Source organism: Ptiloglossa arizonensis, chromosome 5 (genome assembly GCF_051014685.1).
Source record: "Ptiloglossa arizonensis isolate GNS036 chromosome 5, iyPtiAriz1_principal, whole genome shotgun sequence".
NCBI lineage: Eukaryota > Metazoa > Arthropoda > Insecta > Hymenoptera > Colletidae > Ptiloglossa > Ptiloglossa arizonensis.
This window is the reverse complement of record NC_135052.1, coordinates 20,372,119-20,393,878: the sequence shown is the minus strand read 5'-3', so window position 1 is coordinate 20,393,878 and position 21,760 is coordinate 20,372,119. Positions and strand designations below refer to the sequence as shown.

Sequence of the window (21,760 nt, the reverse complement as noted above, 5' to 3'; positions counted from 1 at the left end):
TTACATAATGTGTAATATTTTACAAAATGTGTAATATTTCACAAAATGTGTAATATTTTACACAATGTGTAATATTTTACAAAATGTGTAATATTTTACATAATGTGCAATATTTTACATAATGTGTAATATTTTACAAAATGTGTGATATTTTACAAAATATGTAATATTTTACAAAATGTGTAATATTTTACATAATGTGCAATATTTTACATAATGTGTAATATTTTACAAAATGTGCAATATTTTACATAATGTGTAATATTTCACAAAACGTGTAATATTTTATAGAATGTGCAATATTTAATCAAATGCGTAATATTTGATCAAATGCGTAATATTTTATATAATGTGTAATATTTTACATAATGTGTAATATTTGACAAAATGTGTAATATTTTATATTTTTATAAATTTGATATCTTTATAAAATATTACACATTTCACACTTTTATAAAATACTACACATTTTACATTTTTATCAAATACTACACATTTTATACTTTTATCAAATACTACGCATTTCATATTTTTGTGAAATATTACACATTTTATACTTCAATAAAATATTCCACGTTTTAAGGTTAAGAAACTTATAACAATTTCCAAAGTCCTTCGGGAAATATTATTATTTTCGAGTTTGTAGCGATTATTCCGAATAATGTACGGAACTGAAGGTCACGTGCCCTTGAAAACACACCGTCGTTAATGCGTTAAGTCCTTGTTTGTCGTTCGAAACGGCCCGCGATAGAAAAACCGTTCTAAACATTACGAATTACCGTGATAAATAATCGCGGCTCGTCGCACGCTCGTTAGAAAATTTTCCACCCACGTAGGAAGGATATTTAATTAACCGAGCAAACCGACGACAAAAAGCGAGACCAATTAAGTCCACCTTTAATTACTAGTTTGCTTTACCTTCTTGCCAGTGGCTGAATTTACGTTCAACGTTCGGAGGAATCTGTTACTCCATGACGAATGATATAATTAGTTCAAAAAGTTCTTTTCAAGCGTTGCATTAATCAAACCGGGATACTAATGTGTTCTCTCCTTCTTTGACAGTTTTTTAACGAGTCGACGTCAGAGCGATAAGTTGCAAAATAAATAACGCTGATAAAATAAAAATTCATCGTCGTACCAACGTTATATCAATCGCTGAATGCTTTTACCTTATTATCATATAATTATCAACCTTAAAAATCGCCATTAACGAAACACGAATTTTTCCTAAAGTAATTACATTTTTCACAAAGTACATTGAAATTATTCATTAATCGAATAATATTTTCCTAATAAATCTACCCAAACAACTCGATTCGATCCAAAATAAACGACTTAATTATTAAATCGTTGAACGAATTACACGACCGTTTGTTAAATGAATGACTCGGTTATTAAATCGTTGAAACAAATACTTAATTATCGTATAATAAATTTTCAATACTGTACGTTAAAATTCAAAGTTAAACGCGTCTCTAACGCGTCACGGTTCAAAAAAACGATGAAACGTGTATTCAACGTTAATTGCTATACCGATCGGTTACAGAATTTTTCTCCGAATTTGGTGTCGATTTAATCGCGTCTCGTGGGAGACGAGGACGATCGAGTTCACGTCGAAAATGGTTACGTGAACGACTCGTTAAGTTTCGTGTCTCTCGATCGTAGGTATCGCTCGAATGAAATCGAGGAGAGCGGACCAGTTTGGTTGAAATTGTGGCGTACGATGCTCCTTCGAGGATTCAAGGAATTTCAACGTCGGGTTAATTCAAAACTTGTCGAACAGTCGTCGGTGTGAGGGAAGTTTCCGAGTATCGAGTCGACTGCGAGCCATGCCAGTCGATAAAACGCGGTGAGAATGGAACGGCACGGACTCAGCGAAATTCGAAGTGTTCTGGCATCGTCACCGGGACTTTCAAGTGGGTCGACAGTGGGGTAACAGTGTTTTTCGTAGGGGATGCTCGCGATGTGCCACGACAATTTATGTGCCGCCAGGCGCCGTACAACTATGCGGAGCGGCCAGCTAGAAGCAAAATGGTTCTCGAACTTGCTAGCGACTCGAATTTGCCTGTTGTGCATCACTCTCCTACCTATTTCACGCTCGAAGAATTCTCGCGGGATCCGAATATTTTCACAAATTTTTACTTTCTCGTGCTCGGTCTTCTTTAAATTGGCTCCGAAGTCCACGACGAATATTCCAGTGGCATTGTTCGATTTAACGACTGTTTATTGGTCTTACATCTTTTCATCCTCGAGGAAAATTTTTTCGGGAGAATTGGTTAGAACGATCGCGATAATTTGTTCATTTTTCTCTAGTTGGTTCTTTGTGAAGTATCATAGTAATATTTTTAGTAAGTTTAGTACTATTTTAGTATTACTTTTAGTTACTACTTTAGAAGAATTTTTTTGGAAACACTAAATTGGTTAGAACAATCGTTATAATTTGTTCATTTTTCTCTATTTGGTTCTTTGTGGAGTATCATAGTACTATTTTTAGTAAATTTAGTACTATTTTAGTATTACTTTTAGTTACTACTTTAGAAGAATTTTTTTGGAAACACGACGTTGGTTAGAACAATCGTTATGATTTGTTCAGTTTTCTCTAGTTGGTGCTTTGGGGAGTATCACAGTACTATTTTTAGTAAGTTTAGTACTATTTTAGTATTACTTTTAGTTACTACTTTAGAAGAATTTTTTTGGAAACACGACGTTGGTTAGAACAATCGTTATAATTTGTTCATTTTTCTCTATTTGGTTCTTTGTGGAGTATCATAGTACTATTTTTAGTAAGTTTAGTACTATTTTAGTATCATTTTTAGTTACTACTTTAGAAGAATTTTTTTGGAAACACGACGTTGGTTAGAACAATCGTTATGATTTGTTCATTTTTCTCTATTTGGTTCTTTGTGGAGTATCACAGTACTATTTTCAGTAAATTTAGTACTATTTTTAGTATGTTTAGTACTATTTTAGTATCATTTTTAGTTACTACTTTAGAAGGATTTTTTTTGGAAACACGAAGTTGGTTAGAACAATCGTTATAATTTGTTCATTTTTCTCTATTTGGTTCTTTGTGAAGTATCATAGTACTATTTTTAGTAAGTTTAGTACTATTTTAGTATTACTTTTAGTTACTACTTTAGAAGAATTTTTTTGGAAACACTAAATTGGTTAGAACAATCGTTATAATTTGTTCAGTTTTCTCTATTTGGTTCTTTGTGAAGTATCATAGTACTATTTTTAGTAAGTATAGTACTATTTTAGTATTACTTTTAGTTACTACTTTAGAAGAATTTTTTTGGAAACACTAAATTGGTTAGAACAATCGTTATAATTTGTTCATTTTTCTCTATTTGGTTCTTTGTGGAGTATCATAGTACTATTTTTAGTAAGTTTAGTACTATTTTAGTATCATTTTTAGTTACTACTTTAGAAGACTTTTTTTGGAAACACGAAGTTGGTTAGAACAATCGTTATGATTTGTTCATTTTTCTCTATTTGGTTCTTTGTGGAGTATCACAATACTATTTTTAGTAAATTTAGTACTATTTTTAGTATGTTTAGTACTATTTTAGTATCATTTTTAGTTACTACTTTAGAAGGATTTTTTTTGGAAACACGAAGTTGGTTAGAACAATCGTTATAATTTGTTCAGTTTTCTCTATTTGGTTCTTTGTGGAGTATCATAGTATTATTTTTAGTAAGTTTAGTACTATTTTTAGTATGTTTAGTACTACTTTAGTATCACTTTTAGTTACTACTTTAGTATCACTTTTAGTTACTATTTTAGAAAACTTTTTTTGGAAACACGAAGTTGATTAGAACAATCGTTATAATTTGTTCATTTTTTTCTATTTGGTTCTTTGTGAAATATTACAGTACTACTTTCAGTTTCTACTTTAGTACCTTCAGTATTCTTTTATTCGGTCAAGTCTTCTCGTTTGAGATTAATTTTCAATAAAGAAGTTTGTAAAGATTTTAAGTTTGTTTGAGAGATTTTAACAACTCTGAAATTGCTAAAATTGCTATTCATTGGATATCGATTTATGTTTGCATGTTGGACGAATTTTGTCTATTGACACTTGTGTCATTTTTTCATTTTCCTATATTCAATTCTCTCTACTATAATGTACCACAGTACCATTTATAGTGCTCCCTTTGTGTCTTTTCTCCATTTGGTAAAATTTTCAATACAGAAACTTACAAAAATCACTAGCTTAAAGTATCAAAAATCATTGTTCATTGGATATAAATTTTTATGTTCAACTTTGGATAAATTTCATCAATCGACAGTTGTGTCACAATCATTTTTCCATTTTCTTATATTCAGTTCTCTGCACAGTATCCTTTCTAAGTCGCCTATTCAATTTAAATAAATTTTAAATACACCAGTTTCAAAAATCACTATTCTTTATATTTTTCAAATTACTATTCATTGACTACCAATTTTTACGTTCCAGGTCGAACAAATATTAACAATTGACAGTTGCGTCGTCGTTAAACAACAATCAATATCACAGACCTCTATCATTATCATGAACCTCTATCGGTACTATAGTCACACCTTTATCGAAGGTCGCATTTTAATCTTGACTGCTTTCATCTTCTAGATGGAAATTAGTGGCGTTTCTGGCACACGGAGGTATCCGGTCCCTTTTTAAAAATCTTCGAGCAGTTCGAACTGAATGTATCCAGACCACGTTTTGCGCATTTATAACACGCGCTTCATGAGTTATGCTGGTCTCGAGTAGTTCCGGTCTTACCTTTCCACTCTTCTAAGATCGGAGAATTTTTCGCGGAAATCGAGCCACGAGATTCGAGCCTCGTGAAAAATCACCGAAGAAGAAAACGAATCGGCGAACTGTTGTGCAAAAAATTCTTTTGCAATTATTGGGGAATTAGGACGGCCACTGGGTAGTCGGTTCATCGATTTTCTAGATCGAACCACTCTGCGGTTATTTTAATTCGGTACACTGAATTCAGGTGGCTGGAGAAGAATGGCCCGGTTCCTTAGATTTCGCCAATGGTCGTTCTTATTATTTTTTTTTTTTTTTTTGCACGATCTCGTTCAGTTTGATTGGTCAGCAAGGATTCAATTTGTTCTCTCGAGCATGTCTAATGTCTCCAGTCCTTTTCTCGAGTACTCCGTTTAGTTTATCACGACAACTGAATTACATCGAGTATTGGATACCGAATTATCATCGATACGATTTATCATCGTTCAATGACAATTAGAATTCTATATTTAAAGTAGCTGGAAATTAGAAAAATCAATCTTTGAACGATTCTCAAAAATGTACGAATTTCTCTCGAGAAAATATTCGCTCCTTTTCGTGTTCGAAATTAACAGTAGTAATTCTAGTAGAATGTTAAATATTACAGTAAATATATTCTACTTTATTAATTTTCGTTCGATGGATCATTTTTATACATTACCAAAAGTCTACGCTCTCGATTACTGCGATCGTCTCCAAGACGCGGTAAACTGTTAGAATATTGATTAAACAATATTAAATTTCCATATCAGAGACGATGTGAACTATTAAAGGAAAAAAGGAACACGATAATCGGATAAAGAAAAGAGAATTCTCAACTGCGGGGAAGTTAAATTTCAACGTCACCGGAAAAACAATTTTTCGTGAAAAAATTTTGCATCTCGCGTCGTAGAGCTCAAAGTTCGAAGAATGTATCGAATAAATGTAAAACTCGTTCGACTTCTCCAACGCGATAACAAAATGTATTATTCGTGCTCCGTGTGCATGAAATTGACACGTGAAATTGATTTAATAAATTCAATCTACAACCTCGATTATTAATCCCCCTTTAACAGGGAGACAAAGGGTTTCTCGTTCTTCGGGTTACGTAATCCTGTTTGCAAATCTGACCTTCGATCCAATTAGCAGCTTAAGTTCGCAATTAGCAAAAGGTCGACGCGTTTACAGAAAATTTAGGGACGCTCGTCAATTGCAGGCTACTGTCTAACAAGTCTGGCTACGTACGTTCTCGAGCTACTGTGGCCACTGTGTACACCATCTGACCGAGAACGGCCATTACTATTGGGTAGTTAAATCCTCAAGTGTCGCGAACGGTGACAGGTCTCTGATTTCGTGGCTCCTCCGACACATTCACTCGATGGTCGTTTCACGCCGCGTGACTTCACGCGCACAGTCTCCAATTTGTCGTTTCACAGGTATATCGAAATCTCTGTTAGAGTGTTTCGTGCTAATATCGTGTAAGAGATGTTTCGTGCTAATATCGTGTAAGATATGTTTCGTGCTAATATAGTGTAAGAGATGTGTTGTGCGAATATCATGTAAGAGATGTGTTATGCTAATATCGTGTAAGAGATGTTTCGTGCGAATATCGTGTAAGAGATGTTTCGTGCTAATATCGTGTAAGAGATGTTTTGTGCTAATATCGTGTAAGAGATGTTTCGTGCTAATATCGTGTAAGAGATGTTTCGTGCTAATATCGTGTAAGAGATGTTTCGTGCTAATATCTTGTAAGAGATGTTTTATGCTAATATTGTGTAAGAGATGTTTCGTGCTAATATCGTGTAAGAGATGTTTCGTGCGAATGTCGTGTAAGAGATGTTTCGTGCGAATGTCGTGTAAGAGATGTGTCGTGCTAATATCGTGTAAGAGATGTTTCGTGCGAATGTCGTGTAAGAGATGATTCGTGCTAATATCGTGTAAGAGATGTTTCGTGCTAATATCGTGTAAGAGATGATTCGTGCTAATATCGTGTAAGAGATGTTTCGTGCTAATATCGTGTAAGAGATGTTTCGTGCTAATATCGTGTAAGAGATGTTTCGTGCTAATATCGTGTAAGAGATGTTTCGTGCTAATATCGGGTAAGAGATGTTTCGTGCTAATATCGTGTAAGAGATGTTTGAGAACCATTCGACTGAACCGGTTGTAATTTTCATTGCTCTTTTCTTTCGCGGATGATTATGGTTTCTTAGTCAAAGATTTTACATGTGTAATGGGACGAATAATTATTTTTATTGTAGAATGGAAGGGTCACTTTTGTCGAGACCGAGAGTAGATTTTGTTTCTTGAAATTTATATACTTCTTCCATTTATTTACTTGCGTTTTTATTGTAACGATTCGTTGAATATTTCTATACCAATTAAATTAATAAGTGGAAGAAATTATTATCGTTATTGCATTATTCTCTGCAAGACTAAACATCTCTAAACATTTTCCAACTATTAGGTTAACGTGTAATACGTACTTTAGTACTTTACCACTTAAAGATGCACGTTCTTGTTAAATATGCAAAGTACATTGGATTAATAATAGTCATAGGAAGCAAGTTTAATGCATTGTTGTTTAATCCTCTTTGGCATCTATACTGACCGTTCCTCTACGCTCATTAATTTTCCATTAGTATTATCATGTTTGTGCTTTTCACGTTTATAATCCTATAGAAAATAAGGTATTGGTAACATTTATGAAATTTAACCCAAATTGTATATTATATTCGAATGTACACAATTCATTTGAATTATAATTATTACATTCTGTATTTAAAATTACGAACTTTTCCATTTATTCGTTCTACAACCATTAATAATTACCCGTGTATCGCATTGCAATTAATTTCATCGTAAACATCACACTACCATATTCCATTTTGCCCACTTTTTCCTGTAAATCGATTATTAATTACCCTTATCTTGTGTATTCCACGAGTCTCTACAATTTCTTCGTTGCTTCCTGTGATAAATCTTTGATTACATTTGTTAGAGTAAAAGTATATTTCATTGAAAATTTAATTCTACCAGCATCGTAGTAACGTGATTTTAAGATTGTTCAGGAAATTTTACCATATACAGAGTGATTCAACAATACATATCCCTACTTCAGGCGATGAATCTACCCACTAAAATAAATAAAAAAATATCCTACAAACGCATATCCTACGTCTTATTTTTCGAGTTACGTATGATTAAAAAAAATATTCAAAATATCCTCTCGAATTCAAATTCTATTAAAAATCTATCGTGTATTCATTGGAATCTATGTACTGTGCGCAGTTGAGAAGTTGACCTCTGAAAGAAATACCATTATTTGTTTACACCTAACAATTTTTTCAATCGTCCAAATTTCAAAAACCAAGGTACACAGGATATACGTTTATCGAACATATTTTACTCGTTTTAATGTACAGATTCGTACCTTTGCCCAACGAATAATAATACACGGCTGAAAGAGAAACAAAGCGTGGAAATTTCAAGAGAAACAATTCCACTATTCGTTTACACCTAACATTTTCTTCAATCGTCCAAAATTCGAAAACCAAAGTACACAGGATATACGTTTATCGAACATATTTCACTCGTTTTAATGTACAGATTCGTACCTTTGTCCAACGAATAATAATACACGGCTGAAAGAGAAACAAAACGTGGAAATTTCAATAGAAACAATTCCACTATTCGTTTACACCTAACATTTTCTTCAATCGTCCAAAATTCGAAAACCAAAGTACACAGGATATACGTTTATCGAACATATTTCACTCGTTTTAATGTACAGATTCGTACTTTTGTCCAACGAATAATAATACACGGCTGAAAGAGAAACAAAACGTGGAAATTTCAAGAGAAACAATTACGCGTGATTCGTTTAACCGTGTCTGTCGATATTTTCCGTTCAGTGTCCTATTCTCGATTCGTGACTATTAATAATCCACTCACCTGCCACGTTTTCGAGATCGCTACATCGTAGGTGGGTGGCGGCGATACCATAGACGGAATGGCGTAAACGGGTTGCGATCTACTTTGGGCATTTAATTGACTATTTCCGGTTTCGTTGGCATTTGGGTTCGTCGTGTCTGAAATGATGGCGTACAGGGCCTCCGGTATAGCATTGTCCCGATATCCACTGGCAAGTATGCTAGACGCAGAATCTGCGCAAATTTTAAGCAAACTTTGCTAATTAATTATTCGCTGCTGGAAATAAATTCAGGTGGGGGTCTTACGGTCTGGGATCGATGGGATATCGGATTTTGCGACTTGGATGTCGTCTACAGTGCTGTGCAAAAGTCTCGGAGCTACGATACTGTTGTTATCGTAGCAGCAATTGGGATATTTATTTTAAAAACATTCGTATTGGAATTGTAGGGAAGATTATTAAATATTTGCTCGAAAATCGTAGTAGCAATTTGGGTATTTATTTTAGAAATATTCGAACTGGAATTGTTGGGAAGAATATTCAATGTTTGCTTGAAAATGTAGACCATGTGTTCTATCTTGTTTATTTTCTGTGGAGAATTGTAGCGTTGTTATCGTAGAAGCAATTAAGATATTTATTTTGGAAACATTTGTACTGGAATTATAAGTAAGAATGTTCAGTATTTGTTACAATATTTAGACCATTTGTTCTATTTTGTTTACTCTCTTTGGAAAATTCTGCAGTGAATTTATTATCCCGGGACAACTATTTTTATATTGTACGTGTGCAACGAGAGAAAGTACGAGGGGAAGAAAGTAATAATAATAACAAGTCAGTGTTATTGATATATAACAAAAACATTGGTAAAAAATCTACAGAAAATATGATAATTGAAAAATTATAATTTATACATAATCAAAGTGCATTGTACGTAAACCTATTCCTTCTATTTTTATTTTCCTCGAAATTTCACTGTAATATTTTCGTCAGAATGGCAAAAATATAAAAAAATCATTCAAAATTACTCGTCACGCAAAATATTGTTTCTTTTTCTTAAATTGTTCCATAGTTTCTAATTATCGGGTAGAAATGCTATTGAAAAATAATAACCGAATCGAAATAACACCCGGTGTCTTTAAATTTATTCGCGAAGTAACGTATTATTTTTGGTTAGGCTGGCCAAGACTTTTGCACGGTACTGTACATAAGTATTACGTCTCGAGAGCGAACTACAGAGCATTCTACGTTTCGGCAGACGTCGATATTGGATTCTACGACTCGAGAGTTCTTCAAACTTTTGTCTTACGACTTTGCAATCACCGATACAGAATTTTACTACTTAAGAACCGTCGATACCGCGGTCTATAACTCGAATATACGTCGATATCGAGTTTCACAATTCAGGTGGTCCTTCAGATTGGATTCTACTAATTAGGAGCTATCGATACCAAATTCTACAACTGCCTTTGAATAGACAACTGAAAATAATAGTTGCGAAGAGTAAGATAAAAACTTTTTCATCGATTTGCTCGTTGGTGAAACGTCATATTATTTTCTAAAAAGTATCGTAAAAAATTTGTTCGAAAAATTTAGTTGCATCTCCGACAGTTTTGCAGATATAATTAGAGAGTTGAAACTTTGACGAGTATTTTACTATTTGAACGTGAATTTTCGTCATTCGGAAAAGTATACGTCTTTCGTTTTTAGCTGCTGCACAAATCTGCGAACTTTCGTTAAAATTAACATCTGATACTTTACAAACGTTTCTCATTGGTGTCACCATCGTTCAACACATTGGCTACCAGGTCGATTTTATTAAACTTTTCCCGAGTTCCAGACTTCTTTTTTTATAATTTATACTTCCAATCTGGTACTTTTATTTCCATTAATTTGATTAAAAGTTTCTACGCAGGCTGCACTTTTAAATACCCATTGGATTTCTCTACTGTGGAGACAAGCAGACTTTTATTCGAATGGAATGACATTTACTCCATTGGATGATGAAATTTTTTTTTGTTCATTGTGAAATATCCCATATTACAATTTCAACTTATAATATTTTTCTTTTAACCAGAAGGTGAAAATTCTTCTTTTTCCATATTTGACTGAAATAATAATTAGTACGACCGGGCGAACAAAATTACATTCCTTTCGTAAAATAATTCATCAGATATTTCACAAACGTACGTCACAACGATCTGAATATTTCTGAAATAATTTTAACATTTAATCTACATTCCATCAGCCTTGATTGAATATTTTACCCAGTTAGGAAAATTTTTCGCTCTCGTACACGTATTTTTAATATTATCATAAAAATACTACATTTCGATTATCATGTACAAGAAAGTTTAGTCATTGCCTCGGTTGTGATTTCTGCCACTTTGGTTTAACAATCGTGAGAAAATTTTCTATGACCACCAAAGTGCATTTACTTCTTTCGATGAAAAACTTTCGTTATTTCTAACTGCCAAGTGCATTTTATATTTCCAACTTGTGCTTCGAACGTTTAGTATCGAATCGAACTTTTTCCACGAAACGTTAAACAGTGCGGGGATCCGGGTCCGTGGACGAAATAATTAATAAAATTGATAACGTGTTACGATACTGACCTATGTAAGTGTAATGTGACTCCATTCTATCGGCGCTTCTGGTCCTCCTCCAGTGATTCAATCGTTTCTCGTATTTGCTGCTTTTCGTTGTTTGTCTCGCTTGCTCCGCGACAGAACTGCTGCTTCCAGTCTCGGAAGTTTTGTTCTTCGAACGAGCCTCGTCTTGCTGCTTCTTCACGGGCCATACCTCCGATTTTCCACCCTTCGACTTTTGTAACTTGAGTGTCACCTTCTTCGAGGACAGCGCCCCGTTTCGAGATTTCGATATCTCGACAACCTTCCCGCAGCCGCAGACTGGCGCGTTCTCGTTAGACATTCTGCGAATAAACAAGAAACTTCATTTTATTTTTTTTTTTATTGTAGTTTTACCGTTGGAAACACGGGTTAGTGAAATATTCTTGGTACTCGATAAACGTTCCATGGTATTTGGATATTTTCTAGCCGAGATAAGTATTTCTAGCCGATTTACGATTTAAAAATAGTCGTAAACAGAGGCCAAAATAGTGAACAATTTTGTTACACGTTTCAATTATTCACTCTCGGAACCAATAAAAAATAAATCTTTCCAACTGTTTGCTTTGACGAGGAAAGGAAAGAGTACGAGTAACGGTACATTTAAATTATTGTAATACTTGAATTTTGTTGACTTTTTATCATATTTTATATTGTCGTAAAAAATAAATATCAACGAGTAAAAATTCTATTCTTTGTATTTCTTTGCTTTATTGAAAGGAAAGAATAAAAGTAACGATACACTTAAAGTAGTGTGATGTGCAATTAAATTCTGTTGATTTTATACCTTATGCTAAATCGTCGTAAAAAATAAATATTATCGAGTAAAAATTATATTCTTTGTATTTTTTTGCTTTATCGAAAGGAAAGAGTATAAGTAACGGTACATTTAAATTAATTTAATATGGAATTAAATTCAGTTGATTTTACATCATATTTTGTATCGTCGTAAAAAATATATGACTGAATAAAAATTCTATTCTTTGTATTTTTTTGTTTTATTGAAAGGAAAGAATAAAAGTAACGATACACTTAAAGTAGTGTGATGTGCAATTAAATTCTGTTGATTTTATATCATACGCTATATCGTCGTAAAAAATAAATATCATCGAGTAAAAATTCTATTCTTTGTATTTTTTTGCTTTATCGAAAGGAAAGAGTACAAGTAACGGTACACTTAAATTAATTTAATATGGAATTAAATTCAGTTGATTTTACATCATATTTTGTGTCGTCGTAAAAAATGTATCATTGAATAAAAATTCTATTCTTCGTACGATATAAAAGTCTGTCTGGGTTCGAAAAGACCCAGACATGGTACTTCGAGGGTTAATCAAATTGTTCGAAACCGTGGATAGAGTAAACCGTTTAGGAATTTAGGTATAGTCGAACTAAACAGCATTTCACAGGAAATGCGAACGAACACCTGACATCGACACTCTCTCGGCAATAGCGTTCCATAATCTGGCGGAATAACACAACGCGTTTCGTGGAATCGCGTTATCCGGCCTACGGGTCGAGGCCATAATGGCCCCTAATTGAAGTCACTTTGCAACGTTTACCGTGAACCAGGACCAGGTGTTCACCGTTTCGTTCTCGATGAACGTGATTAATCCTCGTCGTACCGCTGCCGGGTCTTTTCGAACCAAGAGAGACTTGTAACGTTCAATTATGCCGTGAGTAGAGCTTTTCTTCGAAATTAAGTAAAGTATAGCAGAGCACGAGATATATTATAGAAAGGTCGTAAATTAAATTGCTACGACGATGTGACACGATAGATGGAATTTCAAAGAATATCATCATAATAATAATCTTTTTTTCATTAATATATTATTGATATATTATTGCGATAAGTAATTTGGGTTTGTTATAATCTAAATTGAAGAAGAAAATAAATATCTGAAATTTCATCGACAAGTTGTCGAATGAGAGCAAACAAGAAATTAACAACGTTAAAGAATTTCAAAGAATATTATTACGGTAAGTAGTTTGGGTTTGTTATAATCTAAATTGAAGAAGAAGACATAAATACCCGAAATTTCATCGACAAATTTTCGAATGAGAACAAACAAGAAATTAACAACGTTAAAAAATTTCAAAGAATATTATCACGATAATATATTATCACGATAAATAATTTGGGTTTGTTATAATCTAAATTGAAGAAGAAAATAAATATCTGAAATTTCATCGAGAAATTCTCGAATGAGAACAAACAAGAAATTAACAACGTTAAAGAATTTCAAAGAATATTATCACGATAAGTAATTTGTGTTTGTTATAATCTAAATTGAAGAAGAAGAAAATAAATACCCGAAATTTCATCGACAAATTCTCGAATGAGAGCAAACAAGAAATTAACAACGTTAAAGAATTTCAAAGAATATTATCACGATAATATATTATCACGATAAATAATTTGGGTTTGTTATAATTTAAATTGAAGAAGAAAATAAATATCTGAAATTTCATCGAGAAATTCTCGAATGAGAGCAAACAAGAAATTAACTAACGTTGAAGAACATCATTGGAGAATAGTTAAGGAAAAAGTAATAAAAGTCAAAGAAGGATAGAAACAATGAAAAAGGAGGAAGAGTTAAATTCATTAAAAAGAAACAAAAGAGAAACCCTGTCCCCATTGTTTGCAGCCAATTAAGGAAAATAAGAAAAGGCCTTGATATCTTCCTCGATAGTAATTGATTCCTTTAAAGCACGAAAAAGTTTGTTCTGTCGTGGACAGCGACACATCGTAAACTCGTTCTCGATTCCAGTGTTCTCAAACAGACTTCGAACCAAGTGCAGCCTCTTGGACCAAATAATAAATCGATAACCGTCGATGAAGCCCGTCGACGTCCTCTTCGGTTAATTATTCGATCTTCGGGTAAGTCTGGCCCCCTTTTCAACGTGCGGTGAGAAAGCTCCAAGTCAAAGGGAGTCGCTTTGATGCGAGATTTAAAGGTGTGATTTACTGCAATCTGGAATGGAGTGGTTTTCTTTCTTTTCTCCCTGTCGGCGACTACTTTGCCGGAACAATGGCTTCGATCCTTTTACAAAGCTACGAGGCTTTCTCTCTTTCTCGTTAATTTGTCTTCGAATGGAGATTGGGAACGTTATCGTTTTTCACAGGCCCGGTTGTACCGTAGCCAATCGCCTCTACGTATTAAGCTTTCAATTTTTAAATCGATAACAATACAAATTCGGTATATAGATCGATCGCGACGACAGAAATATAAATAAATGTAAAAGAGGAAAAATAAAATATATACAAAAAGGAAAGATGAGAATACTTTTTCTTTTATATTTTATTTTACACGTATTAATGTATGTTTAATAATCTCTTTCTCGTGTATGTTTAATAATCGTAACGGTAATTAATACAGTGCAGGATCGGAGTTGGATAAAATTTGAATTTTCAGGTAAGACAATAAGTGTAAAAGAGAAGAAATATAATATCTACGAAAAGAAAGTATAATATTTTTCCTTTCGTACTTCCATGAAGAAATATTTATTTTCCATGTATTAATGTATCCGTTCTCCGTGTGTATATTTAATATTCGTAATAGTAATAAAACATCAAAATTGAATAAAATTCAAATTTTTAAATGGAGAATCTTACTCTGAATATAAGGTTTCGAGCCAACTGGACACTTTCCAAGAATAGATACTCAAGTTAGAAAAAAAAACAGTTTCTAAAAAATTACGTTAAAAGTACACGAACGGACAAACGCATTTAACGTTTAAAATTTCGCTGTAACGTTTCCAGCCAGCCTCGTTGAAACGTTAAATATTCCAAATAAGTACTAAGAAGAGTATCCAGCAACCTGATAGAATTAACTATTCACGAGTGTAATTTTTCTACAGAAGCAGTTACGTAGCACGAATAAAATTCTCCATTAAAAAAAACTGTAGAAAGAGATCACTGAATCATCGAGTCGTCGGCCCATGCTGCGACAACTCTTTCAAATCGAATGCAAACGTTTGAAAGGGAGACACGAATCGTCACGGTCCCGAAGGCAACGAATCGTCTGCTTTGCCGAGATTCCTCGGGTAGGTTGCTTTTCTCTTTTTACGCGCGCGCAAATTTCATTCGCTACCGGTGTGACGAGTATTCGGGCTTTTTCGCGCGAAAACGTTTCGGTTGCCGCGACATCGAGCACATCCACCGCCAATGGCGCAATCCAATTTTCGTATCGTCGTCGATTCGAAAGGGACGCCCCTCCTCCACGTTCACCCCTCCTCTTGTCCCGTGGATCAGATTTTTTCTCCCCCGAGAGATTAAGAAAGAGTTACTTGGGGAGTATCTGGCCGCGCGGATCCCCACCAACCTCGTTTCGTGCACCATTTTCCACGGAAAACTGAATTTCGGACTACTTGAAGCTTTCAGCTTTTTCGCAGAGACACGTAGCACGGTGATTGGTCACCCGACGACACGAGGTAAATTGTAATCCCGTGTCACCGTTCTGGCCGCGGACCCTCCTCGGGGGATACAACTTCAATTGCAAAATGAAAGTTCGTTTGCAAATTATTACGAACGAAACGGAAATTTATGCGAAACAACGTTCCGGTACTTCGATATTCCATCCAGGTTTGCCTCCACTAGAAAAGGGAACGAAACAGAAGAATGTAATAGATTGCTCGATTTGTTTTGTCGTTCGATAAGAAATGGAGCTACTAGGTTTGTCGTTTTATTTTTTATTTTTATTTTTAAAGACGGTACTGTTGTTTGGTGAACGTGTGCGAAGTTTCATGTAGATTTGTCGATTAGTTCGTATATTTGCAGTTGTCCGAAGTTGAAGCGTCATTGTATTTTTTTACAGTGAAAGAAACGACGAAACTTATCGAACAACCTAGTATAATTGGCGTATTTAAGATGCTCATTGTTCTAGCGACCAATGAAAATTGATTATAAGAAGTTAGAGAAGATTTCTCCCAAGGGGTGGACATTTTACTTGTATTGTACGAATGAATAGATTAATATGGAATTATGGGTAGTGGGTGAGTGGGTGAGTGGATAATAGAGAATAGTGAGTAGAAACTGTACAGGAGAAAGAGTAGAAAGTATACACTACGTAATAGGGAGAAAAGAGTAGGTACTACATAATAAAAAGTAGAAAACAGAGTAATTTATTCCTACTCTACATTGTGAATAGGGAACAGAACTCTCAATTTCTACTCTATTGTGAGTGGAGAGTAGAACTTTCAATTTCTACTTTATACTCTGAGTAGAGAATAGAGTTCTCAATGTGTGTTCTATACTCTGAGTAGAGAATAGAACTCTTTATTCCTATTCAATACTCTGAGTAGAGAATAGAATTCTCAATTTCTACTCTATACTCTGAGTAGAGAATAGAACTCTCTCTTCCTATACAATACTCTGAGTAGAGAACAGAACTCTCTACTAGTACTCAATACTCTAAGCAGAGAATAGAACTCTCAATTTCTACTGTATACTGTAAGTAGAGAATAGAACTCTCTACTCCTACTCAATACTCTGAGCAGAGAATAGAACTTTCTACTCCTATTCAATACTTTGAGCAGAGAATAGAACGCTCTACTCCTACTCAATACTCTAAGTAGAGAATAGAACTCTCTACTCCTACTCTATACTCTGAGCACAAAATAGGTGCTCTATTCCTACTCTATACTACTCTGTACTGTGAGCAGAGAATAGAACTTTCTACTCCTATTCAATACTCTGAGCAGAGAATAGAACTCTCTACTCCTACTCAATACTCTGAGCACAAAATAGTTGCTCTATTCCTACCCTATACTACTCTGCACCGTGAGCAGAGAATAAACGATACAGAATAGAGAATAGAGATCGCCAAAGACTAGCGATCAGAAAATGAAGACTAAACACCAGAGTCCCAAAAAAATCAATTCTCTCGCGAACAATGAACAATGAAACCTCGGTGTTCGAAACGCAAGGTGGAGGTGTGCTCTCGCCAAGATTTCAAGTCGGTCGAAATACCGAAACGCCTAGCCGAGCGAACGAAACTGGATAACGTCGGTAATCGATGAAATTAATTTTCCAACCGGGAACACGAGGAATAATATCTCGGGGAATAATATCTCCGAGCGGGTCAGGTTTCGATGCGGAGGCAAGATACATTTAGAAGGAATGGAGAAATCGCTGCACGGAAATTAAATTACGCGGCGCGCTGCGAAATGAGCTCCTGGAGACCTTAGTTAGTTTCGACGACAAACCACTCGCTACGGTCCCGTTATTATTCATTCGAGCCTGTCTACCCTCCTGGCCAACTTCCGGTCGTCCTACCACGGAAGCCTTTTCCGTCATCGCGACGACTACTACCAAATGGCGACGAATCCGTCAGAGAAACCCCCACGGTGCTTTCATTTGTTCGTTACGAACGTTGATTCTTCGTCCCGTTTCCTCTCTCTGGTCATCGGAAGCGATGTTCATCGTTTGTCAAGTAGAATGAAACTGTGCACGGTCGGACGAGTAGACCAAGTGCTTATAGTTGTAAGAGGATTGAGCATAAACGATCGACTCAAAGCGTGGTATTACACTCGATTCTGTCTTCACGTGGAAGTCAAGACTCGGAGTACAGTGTGTAGAGAGAAACAAGTTATCGTCTAAGTCTTGGTTCTTTTTTTTCTGGATTGTGTTAAATCGAAATTCTGTAGAAAAGAATCCACGAAAAGGTAAATACAATTGTGTCCTTTGTTCGAAGCGGATAATCACATCTTCAATTGTTCTTCATTCGGAGGAAAAAGTTACCGATAGTCTGTAAATATTTTTCACTTGGAGAATATTCTTTAATCAGAGTAGAACAGTCCATATAGTAGACACAGGGAAATTGGAGGGATAAAATTTATTCTTAGTGACAATTTTCAGATTCGATTCAATAATTTGAAAGTTTCTTCTCGATGTGTCAGTAGAAGAGAATAATACGTAGTCAGGTGTATGAAAAAGAATCGGTGCTTCACATCAGAGAAATCCAAATGGAGCAGATACTTCCCAAGTAGAATAGGTATTCTCGTGTAGAATGTATAATATGTTCTCAGGTAGAACAGACATTTCCAAGTACAATAGAGCCGAGAAATGAACCACGGAAATCTTCATTGTCGTGGAAGAGGATCGTTCGTTGCCACACAACTTTGATAAAGCTAGCACGCTTTATTCGGCGAAGGAAGACGCTTATCGAATATTTTTAAATCGAGTGGAACTGTGCAACTGTTCCTCGAACACAGAATCTTTACGTTGGATAAAAGAAGAAAAAAAAACACACGGACAGCCAAGAATTGGCTGCATTCCATTGGAAGGATCAGGTAGACATAGTTCGTGAATGGAATAAGATTATGCATCGTTGGACGAACGGAAGCTGCCTGTTCGTGCCAGTGTTGGAGGATCGTACCAAGTCAGACCTTTTGAAAAAGGGAAGTGCTTTTCACGTGGAGGAGCTGGGCCAATCCATAAGTAGAACAGAACCGTGTGTCTTCGAACCAAGAGGACAGGGATTGTTCGTGGCAGTAGAAGAGGATCGTGAAAAGTCGGACGATTCAATGAGGAATGGTTACTCGTTTATGGAAGTTAGGTAGATTGGTATTTAAGTAGAATATAACTGTTCGTGTTCAATCGAACGAGCCAGACGTCCTCGTGCTGTAATAATAGAAAGAAGTGTAGCCGGACAATTCGAAGTGGGACAGTTCGTGCAAAAAATACTATGTGGAGATGACAGTCGATTGCGAACGAGACAAATATAATAGAATTATGATGGATTGTGCAACTATGATAAGGTAGAATATACTTAAGGGAGACATCAGGGTCGAGCACTTTTGCAAAAGTTGATTTTCTTTGTATATTTTTTTCTTTTGGAGCTCGACTGTCGAAAGAGATATTTCAGATTAAATTTTTTGAAGATTGGTGAATAGTATTAGTAATGAAAAGAAAGGCAGATTCTTGATCTTCTTTTGTCTTGTAGTTACCTCGACAGTGAATATTCTTGCAATTAGATATTCTTTGACAAGTTATTTTTTGAAGGAGAATTACTATTGGAGCAAAGTCTATCGACTTTGTGCAATACTGTTCCTGCTCGTGATGCACAAGAGTATAAAGTGAAAACTTTTTTATTCCTTTAATAATTCATCTTCTGCTTTTCTCTTCTCGAATGCACTACTCTTACTTTATAACATTTACGTTTCTTTTGTATTTTATACACATCTTTGTATTTCTATATTTCGTACAAGGAAGGAAAGAATCGTAATGGAACAAATTTTCAACAAAATTTGTTCTTCAAGATACCATGATCATGGAATTTTTACTATTAAAAATCATTCTTTAATGAACGTATGTTTGAATATGGGTAGAAAAGTCCAAATACGAGAGAATATTTTCAAGATTTTTTACCATCGAAGTAATAATAAAAGTTTGTCAAAGTTTTCTCTCACGAAATTCAACGAAATGGAAAATATTTAACTAGGAATTGAACGACGATGTATCGGATTGAAACCAATTATGCGAACCGTAATTAAAGCTCCAACAAGGTTATTGCGCGTCACGAAACAGCGATACGTTTTTTCGTTCGTTCGCTTGAATTTCAATTAATCCCGAATTGCCGGTATCGCTATGAACATCGTTTCCAGCGTCTGAAATTACATCCAGTCGCGTTTGACATTAACCGCGAATCCTGGTTACTTTGAACTCGGCTCCAATTTGCAATCAACGTCTCCTACATGTTCCTGGGGCACATAGAAACTGAATTTTGACGATTGTCAAGGAATTGCATCGACGCCGAGGCGCGTCTCCCGGAATCGCGACTTCGTCTCGATAATTGTTATTACAAACGAACTATGCGAATCAGTATCAAAAGACACTCGTGTATTTGGTTACACGAGCAGAGTGAGTAGAGTAGAGCGAGTAGAGAGACGTGAATAGAGTGAGTAGAGTAGAGCGAGTAGAGAGACGTGAATAGAGTGAGTAGAGTAGAGTGAGTGGAGTAGAGTGAGAAGAGCAGAGTGAGTAGAGTAGAGTGAGCAGAGTAGAGTGAGCAGAGTAGAGTGAGTAGAGTAGAGTGAGCAGAGTAGAGTGAGCAGAGTAGAGTGAGTAGAGTAGTGTGAGTAAAGTGAGTAGAGTGAGCAGAGTAGAGTGAGTAGAGTGAGCAGAGTAGAGTGAGTAGAGTGAGTAGAGTAGTGTGAGTAGAGTGAGTAGAGTGAGTAGAGTGAGTAAAGTAAGTAGAGTGAGTAGAGTGAGTAGAATGAGTAGAATGAGTAGAGTGAGTAGAGTGAGTAGAGTGAGTAGAGTGAGTAGAGTGAGTAGAGTAGAGTGAGTAGAGTGGGTAGAGTGAGTCCTCGAGCGACACGGTCTCGAGTTACACGAATTCATAGACAAATGATAGTGTCTCCACTTATGTTCTTGTATTGTAGTGAGAAAGAGAAAACAATCTCGAATAAAATTTTTTTTCTAACGCGTTACAACGCGTAAATAATATAACAGCGTCGAATGAGTTTGCCTCGCGACGGTTGTCTAATTTTATTTTAATAAATTTGTCGAGTGAGATTTCTTCTTCTCCATAGAATACGTATTACGTGTGCGTGTACGTACTCGCGTATTAAATAAACTTTTCTTTTTCTCTTTCTACAATATATGGTATTAGTATTAAACAAAAAGCACTCGAGACTGTCCACGTTCGCAGAAAAGAATTTCAATATTGTAAAGTCAAGAGCATTGCAAATACATGCAGATCGATGGGACAGTCGACAATTTTAAGAACGAAATTTTCGATATCCATTGAAGCTCTCTTAGATGTTGCAAAACCTGTAAGTTCGCAGATCCATGGCTCCCTGGAAAGTTTCACGCGAAACTTCGAAGCCCTTAACGTTTCGAGAGCCGTTTAGTCTACCCTCTGTTCGATAAGGGGAATTTACATGATCCAGCATTTGCACAGTGTAGCGGAAAAAGGTTACTCCAAATTTCGAATACTTACACTACGCGTCAAAGTGAACAAAGAAACCTTAACCCTTCGGGGTGCTCATTTGCATGTTTATCTATTTGCGGAATGAATCTCGCAGGTACGAGGTAAGAAAACGTAATATCTTGTAGAAGCAATATGTATGCAGAAATCCTGTACGAAATGTTAAAGGAAAGTAAACCAGGAACAGGGAATTGGAAATCAGTACACGATACTCTTCTGGAATAGTAATAAAAGCGGAAAGTCGATCATTGATAACATGCACACGTAGATAAGTGAAAAATTTTCTTCGATTCTTTCGAGGAATTTTTGTATCGAACGGTATAAAAGTTATTGTGAATTATACTAAGTAAAGTCCAATATTACAAAAGAACATTGCTTGTGGTGAGATTTCAAATTATGTACAAAAAGAAATATGCATAATTGTAAGTTGTGTATAAATAATTTTCACTCGACTCAATGATAATTTGTGTTTTGGATTCACATTCTACATATTTTCATATATATGTATATTTTAATTTGTAT

At 35.2% G+C, this 21,760-nt stretch overlaps 1 protein-coding gene across 3 annotated transcripts in view; it reads right to left on the bottom strand.

Moving 5' to 3' along the window:
• The window catches only part of LOC143146869 (uncharacterized), a 138,006-nt gene that overhangs the window by 18,744 nt on the left and 97,502 nt on the right, over window positions 1-21,760 (bottom strand). For all 3 annotated transcript variants that reach the window (XM_076311586.1, XM_076311587.1, XM_076311585.1), the window contains 2 exons: window positions 11,292-11,608; window positions 8,703-8,914 (listed from right to left, as the gene is read on the bottom strand). In XM_076311586.1, the coding sequence (XP_076167701.1) occupies window positions 8,703-8,914; window positions 11,292-11,608 (529 nt within the window). The remainder of the gene's footprint in view (window positions 1-8,702; window positions 8,915-11,291; window positions 11,609-21,760) is intronic.